The sequence below is a fragment of the Desmodus rotundus genome, chromosome 5 (assembly GCF_022682495.2).
Source record: "Desmodus rotundus isolate HL8 chromosome 5, HLdesRot8A.1, whole genome shotgun sequence".
NCBI lineage: Eukaryota > Metazoa > Chordata > Mammalia > Chiroptera > Phyllostomidae > Desmodus > Desmodus rotundus.
The window spans coordinates 116,249,898-116,269,816 of NC_071391.1; the positions used below are offsets into that span (position 1 = coordinate 116,249,898).

Below are 19,919 nucleotides of genomic sequence, written 5' to 3' on the forward strand. Positions count from 1 at the left end.
CTCAGGGCCCTGAGTCAGAGCATTGGGTTGTGGGGAGCCTGGTCTAAACTGAGTTGTTTGCTTGAGCTTCACTCCTTTCTTGGTGGGCAGCGGAGGGCACCGCTCCTGAGAAAGCAGCCGTGTGGTGGCAGTCACAGATCTATTGATGAATTCTGATTTGTTGTGAAATTTAAATATAAACTCTTAAAAATTCTGGCAGTTTCCAGAGGAGTTTAGGTAAGTCTTAGAAGAACATGTCACTGACATTTTTCAGAAGGAAATTTGAGGGTCCACTTCACCCCAGAAATGGGGTTCAGGGAGTGACTCCTGGTTTTTTCTCAGTCCAGGTTCCTGACTGGGGCCTTGTTATGCATTGGGATGACACCCTTGACCTGAGGCCTGTAACTGTGTTCGCATGTGTCTTTCAGACACCCAGTGGCGGCAGGATGAGCGCGGAGGCGACTGCCCGGCCTCTGCGAGTGGGCTCCCGTGTGGAGGTGATTGGAAAAGGGCACCGAGGCACTGTGGCTTACGTTGGAGCCACACTCTTTGCCACTGGCAAGTGGGTAGGCGTGATCCTGGATGAAGCAAAGGGCAAGAATGATGGGACTGTCCAAGGCAGGAAGTACTTCACATGTGATGAAGGGCACGGCATCTTTGTGCGCCAGTCCCAGGTACTCACACCCTACCTTCCTATGTCTGTGTGCATGCATTGTGTACATACACGCATGTTCACGTGCTGTGTTGTGTGTGCAGCTGGTGTGTTGGTGCCCCCTTTTCCTGGGCATGAGCATAAGTCTCTGGTTGGGCGAATGGGAGGTAGCGGGGGAGGGAAGATGGGAGATAGATCCCTAGGGAAGCTGCCCTGTACCCCAGGCTTGTTTGGGGCCTGGGGAGGGGCTGTATAGCTCAGGGGGGATGAAAAGGAGGGGATGAATCTAAGAGACAGAATAACAGTCTTCGTCTGGCTATATTGAATCTGTTCTGTGGCCTCAGATACAGGTATTTGAAGATGGAGCAGATACTACTTCCCCAGAGACACCTGATTCTTCTGCTTCAAAGGCCCTCAAAAGAGGTAACAACCACCCACTTAAGTTGCCCCTCCACATCCAAGAATCCTCAGGACTCCCTTCAGTACACAGGGCCACAGTGGATCCTGAGATTTTCTGTCACCACCGTCTTCTCGTTATAACTCTCATATCCACCACAATGTTCTCTTGCTCTCTGCAGAGGGAACTGACTCAGCTACAAAGACCAGCAAACTGGTGAGTGATTGGGGGTGGGAGTGGGAAGTATTAGAGAAAACGAGGGGAAGGATATAGAAAGGAGGGAGACCCAATGCCAGGCAGGTAGAAGCGGTAGGTAAGTAAGCTGAGATAGCCTTGCAGTCTCCATCCTCCCCAAGAAGAAAGCTTTCTGGGTATGAGTTACTGTTTTATAGATGAGTAAAGGTGGTAGCAGGGAACAGCTATTAGGGCCCGGAAGTTCCAGGTCAAATGGCATGATAGAAAGGATAGGTCTGACCCTAGTATGTTATTGTCAACTTCCTACCTTTTGGTACCCAAGGCTGCCAGGATCTAAAGGGGCTGAGGGAAATGGTAAGGTAGGGGCTAAAGGCAGAAGGAGCTCTTGTGTCCACAAGTGAATGGTAATGATCTGGGACCTCTGCCACCTGTTTTAGGTGGTGTGAGAGGGCCCATCCTAGCTCCCTTTTGCTGCTCTGCACAGGGTGTGTGAGGTGGGGTTTGGACTCTCCAGCTCTTCTGGACCAGGGTGTGGACATCATAGAAGCTGATCGTTGAGGGACCCCTCACCTCACTTACCCAGAGCATGACAGTGACCTGACTCCCTCTTTACCAGTGTATGCCTAAGTTGGTATTAATACTTGCACCCAGGATGTCTGGCCAGCTAGCACAGTGTGATGTCTGTTCTCTAACTCTTCCCTTTCCTACTCCTCATGCAGCGGGGACTGAAGCCTAAGAAGGTGGTGTGTTTACTATTTGTTCCTGGGTGGGCGAGGGCTCTGAGCCCCCTCCCCAGCTGTCCTGCATGTCTTGGGCTGCTGCATGCGTGTATGTGTGACCTTGGGCTGGGATGGCCAGAGGAAATGGCGCCTTGGCTTTCAGAGTTCCTTTGAAGGCCTGTAAGGATATCCGGCACAGTGTCCAGGCCCAAGTAGCATTCACTAGGACAATCCCTACACCTCCTTGCCTCAGGACTTCTAGTCGGGGACTGCTGTCGCTTGACTGTAAATAGCAGCAGCATGGAATAGAGCCTTTACTGGGCCACGCTGGGTTCTTTCTTAGCGCAAGCTTGGGGCAGTGAGAAGACAGACTGGAGGGTTGAGGGTGCAGAAGCACCAAGTGAGATGGTTGGACAAGGAGGCAGGTCAGGGTCCCAGTAAAAACAGCCCCAAGTTGGAAAGCACAGGGTCTGTGCCTGCCTCTGGGTGGGCACTGCCATGAATGCCCACCTTCACTCTGTTCCACTAGACTTTCCCTCCTTGTCTGGTGTGCCCGAGGCCCACCTCCTACCCCTTGCAGCCTTCCGTCAGCCACTGTTGGAGTGGGGCTCGATTCTTCCACCATGACCACTTCCTCACACCACCCTCTGCCTCGGGCCTGCGCCCGTGCTGTCTCTGACCTGCATGTGCCTGTCGGACCTGTACTGTGCCATGTACGATTCTGTGATTTCCTTGTCACCGGTCTGTCTTAGGCCTTTCTGACCTTGCATGGAGAGCTGTTGGATGGGGGCAGTGGGAGGGGAGAGGAAAGCATCTTCCTTTCAACTCCTGGTTGGTGATGGGTCCCTACTTTGAAGTCTTGCCATGGAACAGACCACATGCTGGTACTTGCTTTGGGGTCCTGGCTCGGGTAGGAATGGGGATGTAAGAAGGAAGAGAATGCTAGTCTAGTCTACAGGATGTTGGGCCCATTCCAAGGTCACAGAATCTTGGTTTCTTCCCTTGATTATTGTCTCCTGGTTGGGGTTCCTCTCACATCAGGCCCCTGGATAGAGAAGAGCATGGACCTGCATTCCAATGTCTGTGGAGGAGTTCTGGCCAACAGCCTGATCTGATGCCGGTGGGGCCTGAGCCATGCCCAAATCCTGGGGTTCTAGCAGCTGCCTGGAGAATTGCGGCAGAGCCCTGACTGGACTGCCCAAGCTGGGATGTAGTGCCTTTTTGCTCATGGTGCAGTGTCAGTCAAGTAAAGTGCCCCCAGGTCCCCCTCCTCAGTGTTCTCTTACAGCAGATCTCTTCGCCCAGGGCCCCTGCTCTCACCCCCTGGGAAACAGGGAGCTAACTCTGGAACAAAAGAAGGTACTTCAGAGGGAGGGCAGAAGAGAGCCCAGATGTCTCTGCAAGGTCCCCAGTCCTTTCTGGAAGCACTTTGGAGGCAGGCTTTAACTTGCCTACAGCCAGGGGAGGGTTTGGGAGAGGACCCAAACACTGTCATCAGAGCTGCTGTTGAAGGTCCCCAAGGTTTCTCAGTCTCACTGTGTGTCCCTCAGAGCTGTTGCCATTGCCGATGCAGGAGGGCTGCTTTGGGTGTGTGTGTCTCATAAGAAGAGAAAGAAGTAGAGTTGATGGCATTGAGGACTGAGGGGAGTATGAGCGAGGCTGATGGAGCAGTGAGACCTTGCATCCCTGCCCAGTGATGCCCTGGCCCCAGAGGGTACCATTTCCGGAATGGTCCCCAGCCCAGTTTCTTGGAACAAACACTTGGGGGATGGTGGAGAAGGGAGAGGGAGGAGCCAGAACTTGTTCTTTGGAGGAAGAAGCAGGGCGGGCTCTGCGCAGGACTTTGTCCAGTCATGAGGAGGAGGAGGAGCCAGCAGAGTCAGGTGGTTGCTAGGTGACCGAGGAGCAGTGGCTCCACCCCCAAGGAGCAGAAGAGGGTGGGTGCATGACGTCAGGTGGAGCTGGTGCTGCGGCCACTGAGGCTGCCATAAGCCTAAGCTGGAAAACTGGGCCGGGTGCCTCTCTGGTGCCTGCAGGAGCCTGGCTGTCCCTCTGTGAATCTGTGGGGCTTCTGCATCTGTGCCGCAGCCGTTTGCAGGCTGGGAAGCTGCTGGTCAGGAAGCTGAGGCTGCTTTGTTGGGATTTGATGCACTAATCTCCTGTCTCCGCCGCCTTTCCCTCTGTTCGGTCTCTTTCCCTCCCTCCCTCCCTCCATCTGTCCTTCCTCTGTGTGTCCATCCTCCTCTGTCCTTCCTCTTCCCTGTCCTGGCTTTCTTTGGTTTTCTGCAATGATGAAACAGGCACCGACAGCCCGAAAGGTACTCTTGCTTGTTCTGGTCCTGCTGCTGGGTTGCCAGGGCGATGGTGGCAGCAGGCTGCTGGGGTGGGGGTGGAGGCTGATTGACTTCGTCTGTCTACCTGGTTGGGGGAGGAGGGTAGAGATGACGGGTGGGGGCAGCAAGAGGTGTGTGTCACTCCCATGCCCCACGCCCTGAGCATTTTGTTCCCTGCCCTGCCTGCTTTTGGCTCTGACTGAATCCGTGCCCTGGGCCTTGTACCCAGTGGCCTTAGAGGCTTGGGGTTCAGGCAGTTTCTGCTGCAAAGCAGCTCTGGGAGAGTTTCCTGTAAGAGAATCCGGGGAAGCAGGTCCGGATGTCTCCATGCCTCTAGCAGGCCTCCCTCCCTTGACCTTTGCTAGAATGACTGTTGGTTGTACTCCCATCACCCTTCCCCCACCAGGGTTTATGTCAAGGGACTTCTTCCCAGGATAAGATGAGGACCCTAGAATAGTTTTTGATCTACAGCGGTGGAGGCTTAGCTCAGGGTAGGAGGGGTGAGGGTTGGTCTCCTTGAGCTCAGTGTCTCCTAGGAACGAGTCCCAGGCCAAATCTTGTCTTTGCTGGAGCCATTAGACACTGGGCATCAAGAACACCACCTGGGAGTGGGAGCTAATCATCCATTTACAGCTCTGCAGTAACCTGAGGGGACTCTGGGTTTGGTCTAGGGCAGTAATTAAGTGTGCTGCTGCCCACCCCCACCTCCTTTCTGGCAGCCACGTGGGGTTACTTTGAGCTCCGAACTTCTGGCTAATGCAGTATTGACGTGACGGTCTGGACACTTGAGCCCTCTGCCCTGGGGATGGAGACTGCTATAGGATCTGTTCCTGGGAGGGGGAGGGGGTGTGGGGGGAGAGTAGGGAAGACAGCAGTGTTGTTGTGTCTTGGGGGCTGAGTTCCCTTTGGTTGGGTTTGTATCATTCCTCTCTGGACCCACGTCATCATCAGTCTTGTCTACGCGGTATTTCTAGGGGTCCTCTGTGGACACTTGCTGGAAGGGGGCTGACCTGGGATAGTCCCTGGGAGTGGTGGGGTGGGCAGGGCCTCTGGCTCTGGGCTGGAGTGCCAGCAGTTGTTTGCAGAAGGCCTGGTCTCTGGAGACCTTCTCTACCAGCTGCTGCCTTTGGTCTCCTGTGGCTCAGCCTAGGAGACCAGGGTTCTGGGATTTCCAGTGTTGGAAGGGGTGAGGTGTGCGAGGGTTGGGCATAAGTGGGAGAAGGAACCAATGGGGAACCAGAGTTTGAGTTCCTGGAGTGGCAACAAAGTGATTCACTGGGGTGGGGGTGAGGGGTAGGGGAGAGGGCGTGGCTAATCGTAGCCCCATTCCTGTTACTTCTTCTGCTCTCATTGCTGTCCCTTTTGCTGTCTGTCTTTGTGCCATCACCCTTTCTTTCCTGACTACTTCTCCTCTGGCTCCTGTTGCCTGTCCAGACCACAACTCGGCGGCCCAAGGTGAGAAAAACCAGGCCTCTGTGCGAGCCATTGCAGAGTGTACACACATTTCAGGCATGTGCATGTGTGTGGACGTGTGTATGGCCAAGTAAAAGTTGGTCACAGTGCATCCTGGGTGCTTTTTTCATGGGAGTGATGGGACTGAAGGTAGGGACAGGTCACTCCTAGGAAAATGACATCTGACTTTTGGGAGGATGCCTGAGCCAGTAGCTTTAGTGCAAAAGAAATGAGAGTTGGTTCATTACGGCAGGCTTGCTTGAAGAAGGGCGTTTTGACTAGCTTTGATGGGGACGGGCTGAAAGAGAGGTGAAGAACTTGGCCTTCCAAGTGTCAGGGGACAAGCAGGCGAGTGTGTCTGTTTGATAACATGTGGTCTCTGAGTGTCTGTCAGCACACACGGAGAGCTTCAGAGCTCAGCACTGCGTGGGAGAGCGCTGGGCAGGCCTGTGTGCTCCAGGACCAGGGGCTTCAGGGCAGCTTCTCTGCCCTGCCCTACACAGGCCTGGTAGTGGCGCCTGACTAGAGCCTCTGTCTTCGGGAATGGAGATGACAGAAGGGTTGGCTGTGCTGATCTTGTTTCAAGGGGGAGTCTGTGAACACAACTTTAACCTTGACCCTTTTACCTGCAGGGTCCCCTGAAATAGACCAAGGGAGGGAGAGTCAACTTGACTCCCAAAGAGCAGGGAGGGCCTAGCAGAGATATAGAGCCGGGTACCCCCACATGTAGCCAAGCCTTCTCTAGAAACATGAAAGAGAACCAACTACATTCCACATCGAGGCACTTCATGTCTCTGGGGAAGGAGGGGGTAGGCCCAGAGCCATGATAGGACTGGGAGTATTAAACTGCTAGAGTGATCACCAGTGGGTCACAGGGGAGAGTGCTGGTGAGTAAGGGGTCCTGCTCTGAGGGGGTAGTGTCAGAGCGGGGAGGAAGGTGGGGTCAGTGCCAAGGAAGAGCCTTATAATCTTATGTCTTCATCCCTTCCTCCCCCTCCTCTCTATCTCCCTCCCTCCTCCCCTGTTCTTCATCACTATCTCTGACTGTGGCATTTTCCTTCTCCCCTTTACTCTGTCTCACTGTTCTCATTGTTCTCTGATACTCTGTCTTTTTCCTTTGCTGTCTCCTTTCCTTACTGTATTCTCATATTCTGTCTTCTGCTCTTTTGCCACACTTGTCCTCTACTTTCTTTCTGGTCTGCCCCTACCCTCTGTGAATAGCCTACCCGCCCGGCCAGTAGTACTGGGGTGGTGGGAGCCAGTAGCTCCCTGGGCCCCTCTGGCTCAGCATCAGCGGGTGAGCTGAGTAGCAGTGAGCCCAGCACCCCGGCTCAGACTCCACTGGCAGCACCCATCATTCCCACGCCGGCCCTCACCTCTCCTGGAGCAGCACCCCCACTTCCTTCCCCCTCCAAGGTAAGGATGGGTTGGAGTGAGGATGAACCAAGACACAAAGGGGCTTGTGACCCCTGGCAGGTCTTGGAGATTTCCTAGGGTTGGGGAATTCCAGAATTTGGATTAGAAGGGTGGGACATAGCATTTGGGTATCCTGCCTTTGACTAAGCTACCCTTCCCTCTGTGCCCTTCTTCCACACCTTCCCCATACGTTTTGTTCTCTTCTCAGATATTTATATGTCACTTGCTTTTGACCCTGGGGCTGGAATGAAATTTGCACACATTCCTGCCCTTTCTGCTCCAGCTCAGCCTTGGAGAGAAGGGCGGGGGGGGGGGGGGGGGGGAAGTGGAGGCTATGCACAGAACGAGGGGTCTCTCCTTTGCAGGAGGAGGAGGGGCTGAGGGCCCAGGTGCGGGACCTGGAGGAGAAACTGGAGACCCTACGACTGAAACGGGCAGAAGACAAGGCAAAGCTAAAAGAGTTGGAGAAACACAAGATCCAGCTGGAGCAGGTGCAAGAATGGAAGAGCAAAATGCAGGAGCAGCAGGCCGACCTGCAGCGGCGCCTCAAAGAGGCGCGGAAGGTGCGGCTCAGGAGGAAAGGGGTGGCTGGGGAGGTGTGGGGTCCGAAACAATAGACTGGAACTCCACTGGAGCTGGAGCCTGGAACGTTCTGTGAGGTAGAGCATGTGAGGCATCTCTCTACGTGTGTCCCACCAACCTCCACCTCTCAGGAAGCCAAGGAGGCACTGGAGGCAAAGGAGCGCTACATGGAGGAGATGGCTGACACTGCCGATGCCATTGAGATGGCCACTCTCGACAAGGAGATGGCCGAGGAGCGGGCCGAGTCCCTGCAGCAGGAGGTGGAGGCACTGAAGGAGCGTGTGGATGAGCTCACCACTGACTTGGAGATTCTCAAGGCTGAGATCGAAGAGAAGGGTAAGGGGCCAGGAGCTGCTGGGAAACACAGGGTGGGGTTAGAATCATGTCTGAGAGAGTTCATGGTTTTCCTCAGGCTCAGACGGGGCTGCGTCCAGTTATCAACTCAAGCAACTCGAGGAGCAGAATGCCCGCCTAAAGGATGCCCTGGTGAGGTAGGGTCCCTTCACTGCCGGGCTCCGGAGCCCACTCCCCTGTCCAGACGCGTTCAAGCGCCCATTGCCCAGTGACTCTGACATTCGCTTCCTCTTCTCCTCGCTTCCCCCCAGGATGCGGGATCTTTCTTCCTCGGAGAAGCAGGAGCATGTGAAACTCCAGAAACTCATGGAAAAGAAGAACCAAGAGCTGGAAGTTGTTAGGCAACAGCGGGAGCGGCTGCAGGAGGAGCTGAGCCAGGCGGAGAGCACCATTGATGAGCTCAAGGAGCAGGTCTGGCGAGCCCAGCTCCTCTCCCAGAGACCCCGCCAGCCCCCCTCAGGCTCTCCCGTAGATGCCTCCTCTCTCGGCACCTGTTAGTAGCCCTTCTCCCCATCCCTGCCCCTGTAACCCAGGTGGACGCTGCTCTGGGTGCTGAGGAGATGGTGGAGATGCTGACAGACCGGAACCTGAATCTGGAAGAGAAAGTGCGGGAATTGAGAGAGACCGTGGGGGACTTGGTAAGAGGAGAGCAGACCCTGACTTCTGACCAGGATGGAGGGTGTTCAAAGGGACTTGCTGAGACAGAGACTGACATGTGACCCCTGACCTTTGAGCAGGGTGTATGGTGAGGGGACCCACCCTGGCCTGCTATGCTGATCCTGCCTTTCCTTTGTCCCAACTCCCTCATGGTCTCCCAGGAAGCGATGAATGAGATGAACGATGAGCTGCAGGAGAATGCACGCGAGACGGAACTGGAGCTGCGGGAGCAGCTGGACATGGCAGGCGCCCGGGTACGGGAGGCCCAGAAGCGTGTGGAGGCAGCCCAGGAGACAGTTGCAGACTATCAGCAAACCATCAAGAAATACCGCCAGCTGACTGCCCACCTGCAGGTGCCTTGTCACCCCCCACTCTCCACCCATGATCACACTGGGGCTCCCTCATGACCCAGCTGTGTCTTACTGTCCATCTCTTCTCCCAGGATGTGAATCGGGAACTGACAAACCAGCAGGAAGCATCTGTGGAGCGGCAACAGCAGCCACCCCCGGAGACTTTTGACTTCAAAATCAAGTTTGCTGAGACGAAGGCCCATGCCAAGGTCAGGAAAGCAAGTGGGCTGGAGAGAGGAGAGTGTTTGGGAACCCAGCTTAAGTATGGCTGTGGACTGACCGGGTGGGTGGGTCCCTGGCAGGGGGTGCTTTGTGTGATGGTTTGCAAGACTCCTGGTGTGTGCTTGTCCTGGAAGCAGGGGACCTGGTAGAACGAGGCGTGGTGGGTCTGGGACTCTCCCCAGCCTGGCTGAGCGCCTGCCTTCCTGTCCATCTCATAGGCAATTGAGATGGAACTGAGGCAGATGGAGGTGGCCCAGGCCAATCGGCATATGTCCCTGCTCACCACCTTCATGCCCGACAGTTTCCTTCGGCCCGGTGGGGACCATGACTGCGTCCTGGTGCTGCTGCTCATGCCTCGTCTCATTTGCAAGGTACAGCCAGTCATATGTTCAGCAGGAACCTCTGGAACTTGCTGTGAACCAGGCCTTGAGGGAGCTGAGTGAGGCCAGCAGTCAGCATCCCTACACACGAAGAGTTTGTGATGTAGTGGAGAGACGTGGAGAGGCGTAGTCAACAGAGCTGCAGATGGATTTGTATTACAGATGGCCTGTTATGAAGGCGGGGTAGCTTCTTTGAGAGTGCACAGTTGGGGAGCTGATTTAGATGGAGGGCTGTTACTGAAGGAATAACATTTGGGCTGAGATCCAGAAGATGGCCGGGAATGAGGAGAAAATTGTCAGGATGGCACTCCAGTGGAAGAGTAGCAGGAGCAGCAGCTTTAGGCCCGCAGGAAAGAGCTTGGTCCCACAGGTCCCGCTCTCCTTTCATCCCCACATCTCAAACCCTCTCAGCCGCCAGATCTCCACATCGCTTCCCTGTCCCCATGGGAGGCTTCCTGCCCATCTAAGAGCTGTTTCTGTTTTATCTGCCCCTTCCTCACCCCGCAGTTGCTCAGCTCTGTGTTCTGTATTCCTGAGTCTGTGTTCTTCATCCCCTGCTCTGAGCCCCAGGCCCCTGGCACTTCTTCCCACAGGCAGAGCTGATTCGAAAGCAGGCCCAGGAGAAGTTTGAACTAAGTGAGAACTGTACAGAGCGGCCCGGTCTTCGAGGAGCTGCGGGGGAGCAGCTCAGCTTTGCCGCTGGGCTGGTGTACTCCCTGACTCTGCTGCAGGCCACCCTCCACCGCTATGAGCAGTAAGTGAGCCCCAGCCCCCATTCAAGGCCACAGGTCCCAGACTGGCTGGAACTGAGATCACCTGGCAGACCCTGGCCTCACAGGCCCTTCTCTGGTCTCTAGTGCCCTCTCTCAGTGCAGTGTGGATGTATATAAGAAAGTGGGCAGCCTGTACCCTGAGATGAGTGCCCATGAGCGCTCCTTGGACTTCCTCATTGAGCTGCTGCACAAGGACCAGCTGGATGAGACTGTCAATGTTGAACCTCTCACTAAAGCCATCAAGTACTACCAGGTCTGGGGCGAGGGTTCCGGCTTGGTGCAGGAGGGAGGGAAGGTTTCTCTTTCTGGGCTGTGGCCAGTGTAGCCCAGGCTGTGTGTCTGAGGCTCAGATTGCTGTAGATGAACTCGCCTCAGGATACAGCCTTTGGGGGTTTGGGGTTCTCTTATACCTCTAGAGTCCTGTGATGACTGGGGCTCAAACTGCAGTTGGGGAAGAATTCTCCGTCCTTCCAAGACCTGAAGGCTGTCTGTTTCTTTGTCATCTCTCAGCATCTGTATAGCATCCACCTTGCCGAACAGCCTGAGGACAGCACCATGCAGCTGGCCGACCACATAAAGGTGAAATGTCTGGGCTGGTGGTTGAGCCCCATGTAGAGATCAGAAACGGAGGCCGTCAGGTCAAGAGGTCTGGCCCTGAGGGTGTCGCATAAGACTGGCACAGGGTCACTAAGGCCAGATCAGAGAAGACAGAGAACCTGCTTATGTATGGGGGTCAGAAGAAGGTGGGGACTTCTTAGAGATGCTGAGAGGGCAGAGGGACTCCTGTCGGGCGCTGACAAGCACATACTTCTGTCCTCACAGTTCACCCAGAGTGCCCTGGACTGCATGGGTGTGGAGGTGGGACGACTGCGTGCCTTCTTGCAGGTGAGAGCACAACTGTTTGAGCGCTTCTGCCTTCTTAGCTGCCCCATCCTCACCTCCAGTCCTAATGCTGACTTTGTTTCCCATCCATTTCCTGTTCCCTGAGTAGGGTGGGCAGGAGGCTTCAGATATTGCCCTCCTGCTCCGGGACTTGGAAACATCTTGCAGTGACATCCGCCAGTTTTGTAAGAAGATCCGAAGGCGAATGCCAGGGACAGATGCTCCTGGGATCCCAGCTGCACTGGCCTTTGGACCACAGGTTTAGGGCTGTGAGGGAGGAAGGAAAGGAAGCCGAGTAGATCAGGAGGGGCCTAGTACGTTCAATCTGGATCTGGACAGGGCAAGAATGGCTTCCAGGTAGCTGGGAGTGTGGTACTGGACCCAGGGTGGGCTCCTGACTCTGGCCTGTTCACAGGTATCCGACACACTCCTTGACTGCAGGAAACACTTGACATGGGTGGTGGCTGTGCTACAGGAGGTGGCAGCTGCCGCTGCCCAGCTCATCGCCCCACTGGCGGAAAATGAAGGCCTGCCTGTGGCTGCCCTAGAGGAGCTGGCTTTCAAAGCAAGCAAGCAGGTGGGCCTGGATGGCTGGGAAGAAGGCGGCAGGGAGTCAGGTGTGAGGTTTTCACTACACTACTGCCCTTGGCTCCTGCAGATCTATGGGAGCCCCTCCAGCAGCCCCTATGAGTGTCTGCGTCAGTCATGCACCATCCTCATCAGTACCATGAACAAGCTGGCCACAGCCATGCAGGAGGGAGAGTATGACGCAGAGCGGCCCCCCAGCAAGGTGGGTGGGAGCTCCTTGCAGGGGCTTCTGAGGCCTGGGGCAGCAGGGCTTGCAGAGCTGCTGCTAGTTGTGGGAGGGCCGGGAGGAATCGAGAGCACCATGGTGCTTAGAAGGCAAGAGACTGGGTCTCTCTGAAAGCAGCATGTTGGTGATATCCTCTTCCCACCCCTGCCCACTGTCCTTCTCTTGGCCCTTAGCCTCCCCCCGTTGAGCTGCGGGCTGCAGCCCTTCGTGCAGAGATCACAGATGCTGAAGGCCTGGGCTTGAAGCTTGAAGATCGAGAGACAGTTATCAAGGAGCTGAAGAAGTCACTCAAGATCAAGGTGAGGGTAGGGTAGTCTCAGTGTTTGGGGCCCAGGAAGCATTGTGAGGCACAGAGCAGCAGTGAATGTTGGGGATCAGGACTGAGAAGGGTTGGGGTTAAGGGAGAAAGTAGTGCCTATGATCAGTGGGAACTCTTGTGGGCTTTTATGGAGCTTTCTATCTCATGGTCTGTCCTGGGACCCTAGGAGGTTGTGGGAGGATGTAAAGCAATTAGAAGCTCTCTGTCCTTGTCCAGGGGGAGGAGCTGAGTGAGGCTAACGTGCGGCTGAGCCTCCTGGAGAAGAAGCTGGACAGTGCTGCCAAGGATGCAGACGAGCGCATCGAGAAAGTCCAGAATCGGCTGGAGGAGACCCAGGCGCTGCTGCGGAAGAAGGAGAAGTCAGGCACTTCCCCAGGCCATGATAGTTCAGTCCTCCCTCCTGCCAGCAGCTCTCTGCCTCCTAACCTAGCCCCTACCCAGACCCTCTCATCGTGCGATTCCCCAGGGGAACAGATGCCATTTTCTTTGCCCATTGCCAACCTGTTATATCACCCCAATCTGAGTCTGTATCGCTCCTGGTCCTCACCAGCATGGTTACTCCAAGGACCTGTGGGGACTGAGAAGTGGTGTGGGGTTGCAGGGAAGGGACACGGCCTGCGCTGGATTCTCTTTCACAGAGAGTTTGAGGAGACGATGGATGCTCTCCAGGCTGACATCGACCAGCTAGAGGCAGAGAAGGCAGAGCTGAAGCAGCGGCTGAACAGCCAGTCCAAGCGCACGATCGAGGGGCTCCGAGGGCCCCCTCCTTCGGGTATTGCTACCCTGGTCTCTGGCATTGCTGGTGGTGAGTGCAGGGGGACAGGCAGCGCTAGCCCACAGGAGATTGAATGGCCTCCCTCCTCCCTTCTGGCTTCAGTTGGATGTCTGCCCCCTTCTCACCCCGAGATGTTCATCCCAGTTTCATGCTGGCAGCTCTCATCAGGGTCTCACTTCTCCCAAAGATACGTGGAGAGCCCTTCTGACTAAGGTGGGGCGTTACCAAATTCTCGGTGTGGCTTGGAGTTACAATGGCAGTGGGACTCTATTATATGTTCTCTGGGTCTGCGGTCTGGCCTCCCTGACCCAGCCTCGCATCCCAGAGGGTCAGCAGCCCACAGCAGGCTGAGCTGACCCTGCTGTGGCAGCCAGTGGGCCTCAGGCCCGCCCTTCATTGCTCTTCTGCTCGAACGTGTTTTCTCTGTGGAGCTCATGTGGCTCCGTGGTGTGGTTGTCTCTTCCATGGCTGCATTCTCCCTGTTTCATCGGGCTTGTGTTCTGACCTTGTGGTCTTGCAGTGTGGTCTGGGCTCCTTATGCTTTCCTGGCTTCCAGGCTCAGTCTCCCCTGTGTCCTGACCAGGGAGGTGGCCAGTGCCATCTCAGTTCTCATCTGCTCTAGAGTTTGTTCGTTGTTCTCTCTGCAGTTTCTCACTTACCCTTCTGATCTCCAGAAGGCAAACTCTGGAATTGAGCCTTCAGGGTCTCTAGATCTCCTCTCCCCTGCTGCAGCTGTCTTGTCAGCTGATCTCACCCAGGGTCTTGTCCTCATCAAAGCCCCAGTCACTGATGCATCTGGATCTTGGGAGGTGACCGAGCACCTTCTTCACCGTCCACTCCGTGGTGCAGATGGCTCCCGTTCCTTGGGGGGAGGGGTCTCCAGAGTTACCACATTGTATTGTTTCAGCATAGGCTCTTTAAACAAATACTGGTTGTGAATTTATGAACCTCCCCGCCAAAAACGGGTGTCTTTGGCCTCAGCAGTGGGGAACCTGAGGAGCACAGTAATGCATCTGCATGCTCAACTTCAGCTGCGCTGCTGGGGGGAGTAAGGGTGCTGACGTATCAGGAGTGCCCCCTTTGCCACTCTTGCTTGCATATCACACGCTGCCTCGTGGCCTCTCTCCCCTCTCCTGTCTTTCACACGTTTGCCCTTCCCTCAAAGGTGGAGGGCAGAAGTAGAGTCCTGTTAGAGAAGGTATGGTGTTCAGGAAAAGGGTTTTCCTGCAGCATTTGTGTCCAGGATTCTTCTGGTGTGTTCCCCTAACCCCCAAATGACCTAATTGCTCTCTCCTCTTTTCCTGCTCCCCACGGGCTCTCCTGAGCACAGAAGAACAGCAGCGAGGTAGAGAGCTGCCCTGGCTGGGGGTTGCCAGGGCCGGTGGGAATTGGGGCTGGGGGAGTAGGGTGAGACTTTCCCCTTGGGAGCACCAGGACTGGGGCTGGGAGGAGATACGGAAAGGTGGTGAGCAGAGATGGAGCCCACCTCCTACCCTCTCCACCTGAGACGGATGATATTTGTTGTGGGACTGTAGGAGGTGCCCCTGGGCAGGTACTGGGCTCTGTGCCAGGTCCGGGGCTGGTGAAGGACTCGCCGCTGCTGCTTCAGCAGATCTCTGCCATGAGGCTGCACATCTCCCAGCTCCAGCATGAGAACAGCATCCTCAAGGTGAAGAGGTCACAGGGAGAACTGGGGTGGCGGTGGAGCACACCTGTCACATCGATGATGGACGGCAAGGCCTTCTATTGCTTCTAACCACCACCATCTTTCCCCACCCACAGGGCGCCCAGATGAAAGCCTCCTTAGCAGCCCTGCCCCCTCTCCATGTGGCAAAGCTCTCTGTCCTGCCCCATGAGGGCCCTGGCAGGGAATTAGCAACTGGAGCACTGTATCGTAAGACCAACCAGCTGCTGGAAACATTGAATCAGCTGAGCACACATACCCACGTAGTAGACATCACTCGCACCAACCCTGGTATGGACCCGCCAACCTGGGATGAATGACTCGGCCCCTCCCCTTGTCCTAGAGGTGTAGCCCCTGCCCAGGCAATTTCCACACTGCTCTTTGGTTTCAGTGTTCAGTTTGCCTGATTCATCTACTCTTATGTGCCTGTTCCATAAGAAGGCCCAGTACCTGCACCGCTGACCCTTAATCCAGGACAGCCACCTGCCTGGGCCTTGGTCGGCCTCACCAGTCTTTCCTCCCTCCCTGCAGCTGCCAAGAGCCCATCGGCCCAGCTCCTGGAGCAAGTGGCTCAACTCAAGTCCCTAAGCGACACCATCGAGAAGCTGAAGGTCAGCTCTGACCCTGCCCTTCCTCACCTTAGAGTTTTCTCTAGAGCATTTTCTGGTGGAGCCTTAGCACATTCATTTCCACGAGCATTCCTGGAGTGCCTCTGGGCCCAGCCCTGGGCTACATGGCATGTTGCAGGGAAGTAGAAGGGAAGGCAGAGCTCCTGCCTTGGGTGCTCACTGTCTCAGTGCAAACAGAAGGCAGATTCTTGTCAACAGAGTGGGTGGAGCAGCGTCACCTTTAGTGTGTGTGGTTCAGGTGCAGCTTTTGTCAGAGCTGAGATCGTCACAGGGCAGAATGGTTGGGGGTGGCTTCCCTGAGCCTGTAGAATCTGCGTTGGGCCTCAAGGGATAAGTATCTTTAAAATAAGGATTTTGGGATGGAGATGGGTTCAGAGGTGATAGTGTAAGTTTGGTGCCAGAGAAGACTGGTTCCCTGCTCCTGGTGTTCGTGTCCCTGGGAAACTGGGGAGATAATGGGCTAGCCTATGGGGGTCCCCTAAATGAACCCTCGTTGCCCTCTGCCATCAGGATGAGGTCCTCAAGGAGACCGTCTCACAGTGCCCGGGAGCCACAGTCCCCACTGACTTCGCCACCTTCCCTTCCTCAGCTTTCCTCAGGGTAAGCGGCAGCATGGGGAGCAGTATGGGCAGTATGGAGGCACAGGTGGGCCCTTCCCTCAGCCCCCAGATTTGAAAAGGCCTCCGGGGTCTCAGGTCCGATAGCTGCACATACTGAGTTAGCTGGCCAAGTCTCAGGTCAAGAGTTCTTCTACTGAGTCTAGAAGTTCCACTATTTTAGCAGTTTAACTTCTTATATGACTTTTGACAGCAGGAGGGGTTCAAAACTCCTTTGCCGGACTGTGTCCCCCAAATTTGATTTGGAAAATGTGATCTCAGGAGCCCCAGAACCTGTCTCCCAGGGGCTGCCTTGGTCTCCAGGCTCAGGGACAGTCAGTGGCACACAGTTCAAGGGGTCTCTTCTCACCAACTCCCAGGCCAAGGAGGAGCAGCAGGACGACACTGTCTACTTGGGCAAAGTGACCTTCTCCTGTGCGGCTGGCCTTGGACAGCGACACCGGCTGGTGCTGACCCAGGAGCAGCTGCACCAGCTGCACGGTCGCCTCATCTGAATGCTCCTTTCCCTACTGCCCCCTCTGCCCTCAGCCCCCCTGGTGCCACTCTGCCCAAGGCACACCGCCTCAGCCGGCCCCCAGGTAGAAGCGCGTGTGTCAAGCTGTCCCGGCCCCATTCAGCTTCACTCCACCTGGCAAGGCCTTGCCTCTGCCCCTCGACCTGGGCTCCCCCACTTCCAATCCCTGGCCTCTGCCAGAATTCGCTGTCCAGCTGCTCCCTCCTTCCTGAGGGCCTTCAGGGCAGGTGGGGGATAGGCTGAGGCCCTCCCACCAAAGGTTGAGTGAGGTCCCCCAGATTGAGGACTTCACCCCTCGATTAAAGCAGCATATGCTTCAGTGCTTTCTGTGTGGTGTGGGGAGTGGGTCCTGGGCCATTCAGCTTGGAGCAAGAGAGGAGGAGAAGGGCTGCTGTGTCCCTTAGATTCACATGCCATTCATCACTGTGAGCAGGGGAGGAAAGGGCTGGCTGGACCCAGGGCCCAGCGCTTGCCTTCATTTATGGAGGTGGGGGGCCGAGGGTAGGTAGCCTCTGCCAGGCCCTGCCTCTGCTTCCTGGGTCTTCCGCTGCTCTTCAGGCCGGTGCTTGGAACTGGGCTAGTGATGTGGTCATCACCCCAACTAACCTCAGGTGTACTGGCCACAATCTGCCTGTGAGGCCCAGGGCTCCTCCCAAGGGAACATTTGCTCAGTAAGGGAAGACCAAAGTAACAGATTGGTAAGGAAGGACAGAAGTTGCCAAGTCCCTCTACAGATTAGTACCTGGGGAGCTTCTTTAACAGTTACAGATTCGGCCAGTAAGCAGCACCCTGGCATTTTAGAGTTTGGCACCAGTTTACTGTAGTCGGCGGGCACCTTGATCTTCTCTTTTATTCCCCCCTTGGGGAAATCCTGCCTGGGCTCTGAGACATCTCTGGTCCAGTTGGAAGAAGAGACCCTCAGCACTTAGAAGTACCTCCAGCCAGGTCAGGCCCTCCGTTCTGTCCTCCTCTCACGGGAGAGGAGCGGACGGGATGAGGAGGCTCTGTGCTGGGAGCCCAGTGTACACAGTTGGTGCTGGGCTCACTCCCAGTCAAGCCCCTCTGGGAAGGGCAGACACCCTCTACTGTCCGATACCTGCTCCATACCTTAGCCTTTCTCGGCTGGAGTCCCGAAGGGAATGATTGGGCGACTTTCCTCAGTACTCTCGAGGGTGAGCCATGGCTGATACCCCTCTAGACGCACAGGATATCCTTCGTTCCACACAAGGTTAGGTTGTTCGGGCTCAGCTCTCACAGGACTGGCGGAGAAGGTTGCTGTCTCGATGCCAACAAGTCTCCGTCTCACTTCTCCCCAAGGAAATCGCAGGCCACACTGCCCTTTCCCTGGGATGGGATTGTGTTCCTGCCCTTTTTACCCAAGCTGCTGACCTGCCTTCTGATTGAAGTTTTAGGTACTGAGGGTCAGGTCTGGGCAACTCCTGAGGCTTGTTGGGAAGAGGACATGGCTTGTTTTGTCCTTTTCCTTTGGGGGTTGTCTCTGCCGCTGCTCTCCAGGACGCCAGACTCATCCATCCCTTTGCCTGTTGGTACCTGTTTCCACGTCAGCATGTGGAAGACAAGTCATCGTCCATGTCCTGGATGTGATGAGCCGCAAAGCTGGATTCCTCACGCCTTCCTCACTCTCATGAGCTAATTTACTTCGCGGCTAATTTAGTTGCTCAGTCCTGTTCATCGTTTCCTTCATTACTATCTCAAATCTGCTCACTTTTTTCCAGTCCCTCCACTGCTACTTCTGTATAATCTTTGCTTTGGGCACTTAGCAGTTTATAAACTGGTCACCTTACCTCCCTTGCCTCTCAGTCAGTTCTCATTGATGCCAGAAGCACCCTTCCAAAATGCAACTGGGCCCTGCCACTCCCTGCTTTAAATCCTGAAATGGTTCTTCCAACTAGAAATTAAAAGTTATGTTCACTGGAATGGCACAGGAAGCCATCCATGATTTGGGTCCTGCCCACCTGTGTAGCTTCTCATGGGGCTGCCCCTCCGCATGTGCTCTGTTGCCTGGACGTCTTAAACACTTGCAGTTTCTTCACCACCCACCCTGTGCTCTCACTGCCCACGATGCCCACTAGCTCCTTCGCTCCACCTCCCTGCCCCCCCCCCATTCCTCGGCTGACATTCTATTCATCTATTAAGAGCTGTGGCATTGCCACTTGAGGAAATCTGAGGTCCCTGTGGCTTGTTTGGGCTCCTCCTGAAGGCAGCAGACTACGGATGTTTTTTCCTGGTGTGTTTGAATTTAGTTGTTCTGCGACCTCAGCAAGGTTTCTGGCCTCTGGACTGCCTTCCCAGCTGCAGGGCGGAGGGGTAGTGAGGCCTTACGGGCCGCTATGAGGACGGCAGTGTGCCTGCTTCCACTGCCGGCTCTCCTGCTCAGCACATGCTCCTGCGCCACTGTTCGGTGCCAGCAAGCTTTGCTTCTCGTTAGTTAAGCCATCTTCTTCCACTTTGCAGACTGAGAGCTCCTTCAGGGCGTGTTCCAAAACAGGGGAAAGACACACGAGTGTGTTTGGGGAGAACTGGGAGTTTCATTGCGGACAGGAGCTTGCGGTGCCTGTGAGATTGTCCAAGCAGAGATGTCCATCGGGTCTGAAGCTCAGTGGAGAAGTCCGGATTAGAGAGAAAGTTTGGGAGTGAGTTGGGGATGTTAAAGGTGGTTGAAAGCGGTAGGGTACTGTCTCGGTTCAGGTTCCTTAGAAAACCAAACCTGAGGCAAAGCTGAAGTGCTAGTGGTTTATTGGCAGATGCAGTCTCAGAGCAGTGAGAGAGGGGAGCTATGCAGGGAAGGAGAAGAAAGCAAGGCTTGTTTAGTGAGACGGTCACTGCTTCCCAGAGACACAGGTGGCCCCTTGCCCGTATGATGTTTCTGGATGGGCTATGTGGGAACATCAGGCTGGCTGGGTCTTTACGTTGTGGTTGGTGAGGGGTGGAGAACAAGTTCACCTGCTGTACCTCCTGTTTCCTGTCCTTAGTTGCTCCCAGTTTCACTGTGGCATGTCCAATCCCCCTCACTTGCTGGCATTGTACAGTATTGCTTGGCCACTGGAATAGCCCGGTCCCATGCCCTCCAGCATGGCATGTCTCCAAGCCTTTAACTGGTGAAGCAAACAGAAGGCACTGACTTACAGGACTTGGTTAAGTCAGAGCAAGCTGCCAGAGGCTTGGGAGGCAGGGGAGGCCACACGTCACCTGAGGAGAGTGTA

At 55.4% G+C, this 19,919-nt stretch overlaps 1 protein-coding gene across 14 annotated transcripts in view; it reads left to right on the forward strand.

Moving 5' to 3' along the window:
• The window catches only part of DCTN1 (dynactin subunit 1), a 29,133-nt gene extending 12,119 nt beyond the window's left edge, over positions 1-17,014 (forward strand). For 3 of the 14 annotated variants that reach the window (XM_053925838.1, XM_053925839.1, XM_053925837.2), the window contains 26 exons: positions 408-653; positions 976-1,054; positions 1,210-1,244; positions 6,949-7,143; positions 7,509-7,706; positions 7,857-8,061; positions 8,138-8,216; positions 8,331-8,490; positions 8,613-8,717; positions 8,898-9,089; positions 9,179-9,295; positions 9,527-9,679; positions 10,282-10,442; positions 10,546-10,714; positions 10,972-11,040; positions 11,284-11,346; positions 11,453-11,602; positions 11,759-12,133; positions 12,331-12,456; positions 12,693-12,835; positions 13,115-13,281; positions 14,787-14,920; positions 15,034-15,226; positions 15,467-15,546; positions 16,075-16,164; positions 16,541-17,014. In XM_053925838.1, the coding sequence (XP_053781813.1) occupies positions 426-653; positions 976-1,054; positions 1,210-1,244; positions 6,949-7,143; positions 7,509-7,706; positions 7,857-8,061; positions 8,138-8,216; positions 8,331-8,490; positions 8,613-8,717; positions 8,898-9,089; positions 9,179-9,295; positions 9,527-9,679; positions 10,282-10,442; positions 10,546-10,714; positions 10,972-11,040; positions 11,284-11,346; positions 11,453-11,602; positions 11,759-12,133; positions 12,331-12,456; positions 12,693-12,835; positions 13,115-13,281; positions 14,787-14,920; positions 15,034-15,226; positions 15,467-15,546; positions 16,075-16,164; positions 16,541-16,675 (3,801 nt within the window). In that variant the 5' untranslated portion in view covers positions 408-425 and the 3' untranslated portion in view covers positions 16,676-17,014. The other 11 variants (XM_024558431.4, XM_045193903.2, XM_045193896.2 and 8 more) reach the window with 10 other exon arrangements.
• Positions 17,015-19,919: the final 2,905 nt, after the last annotated feature.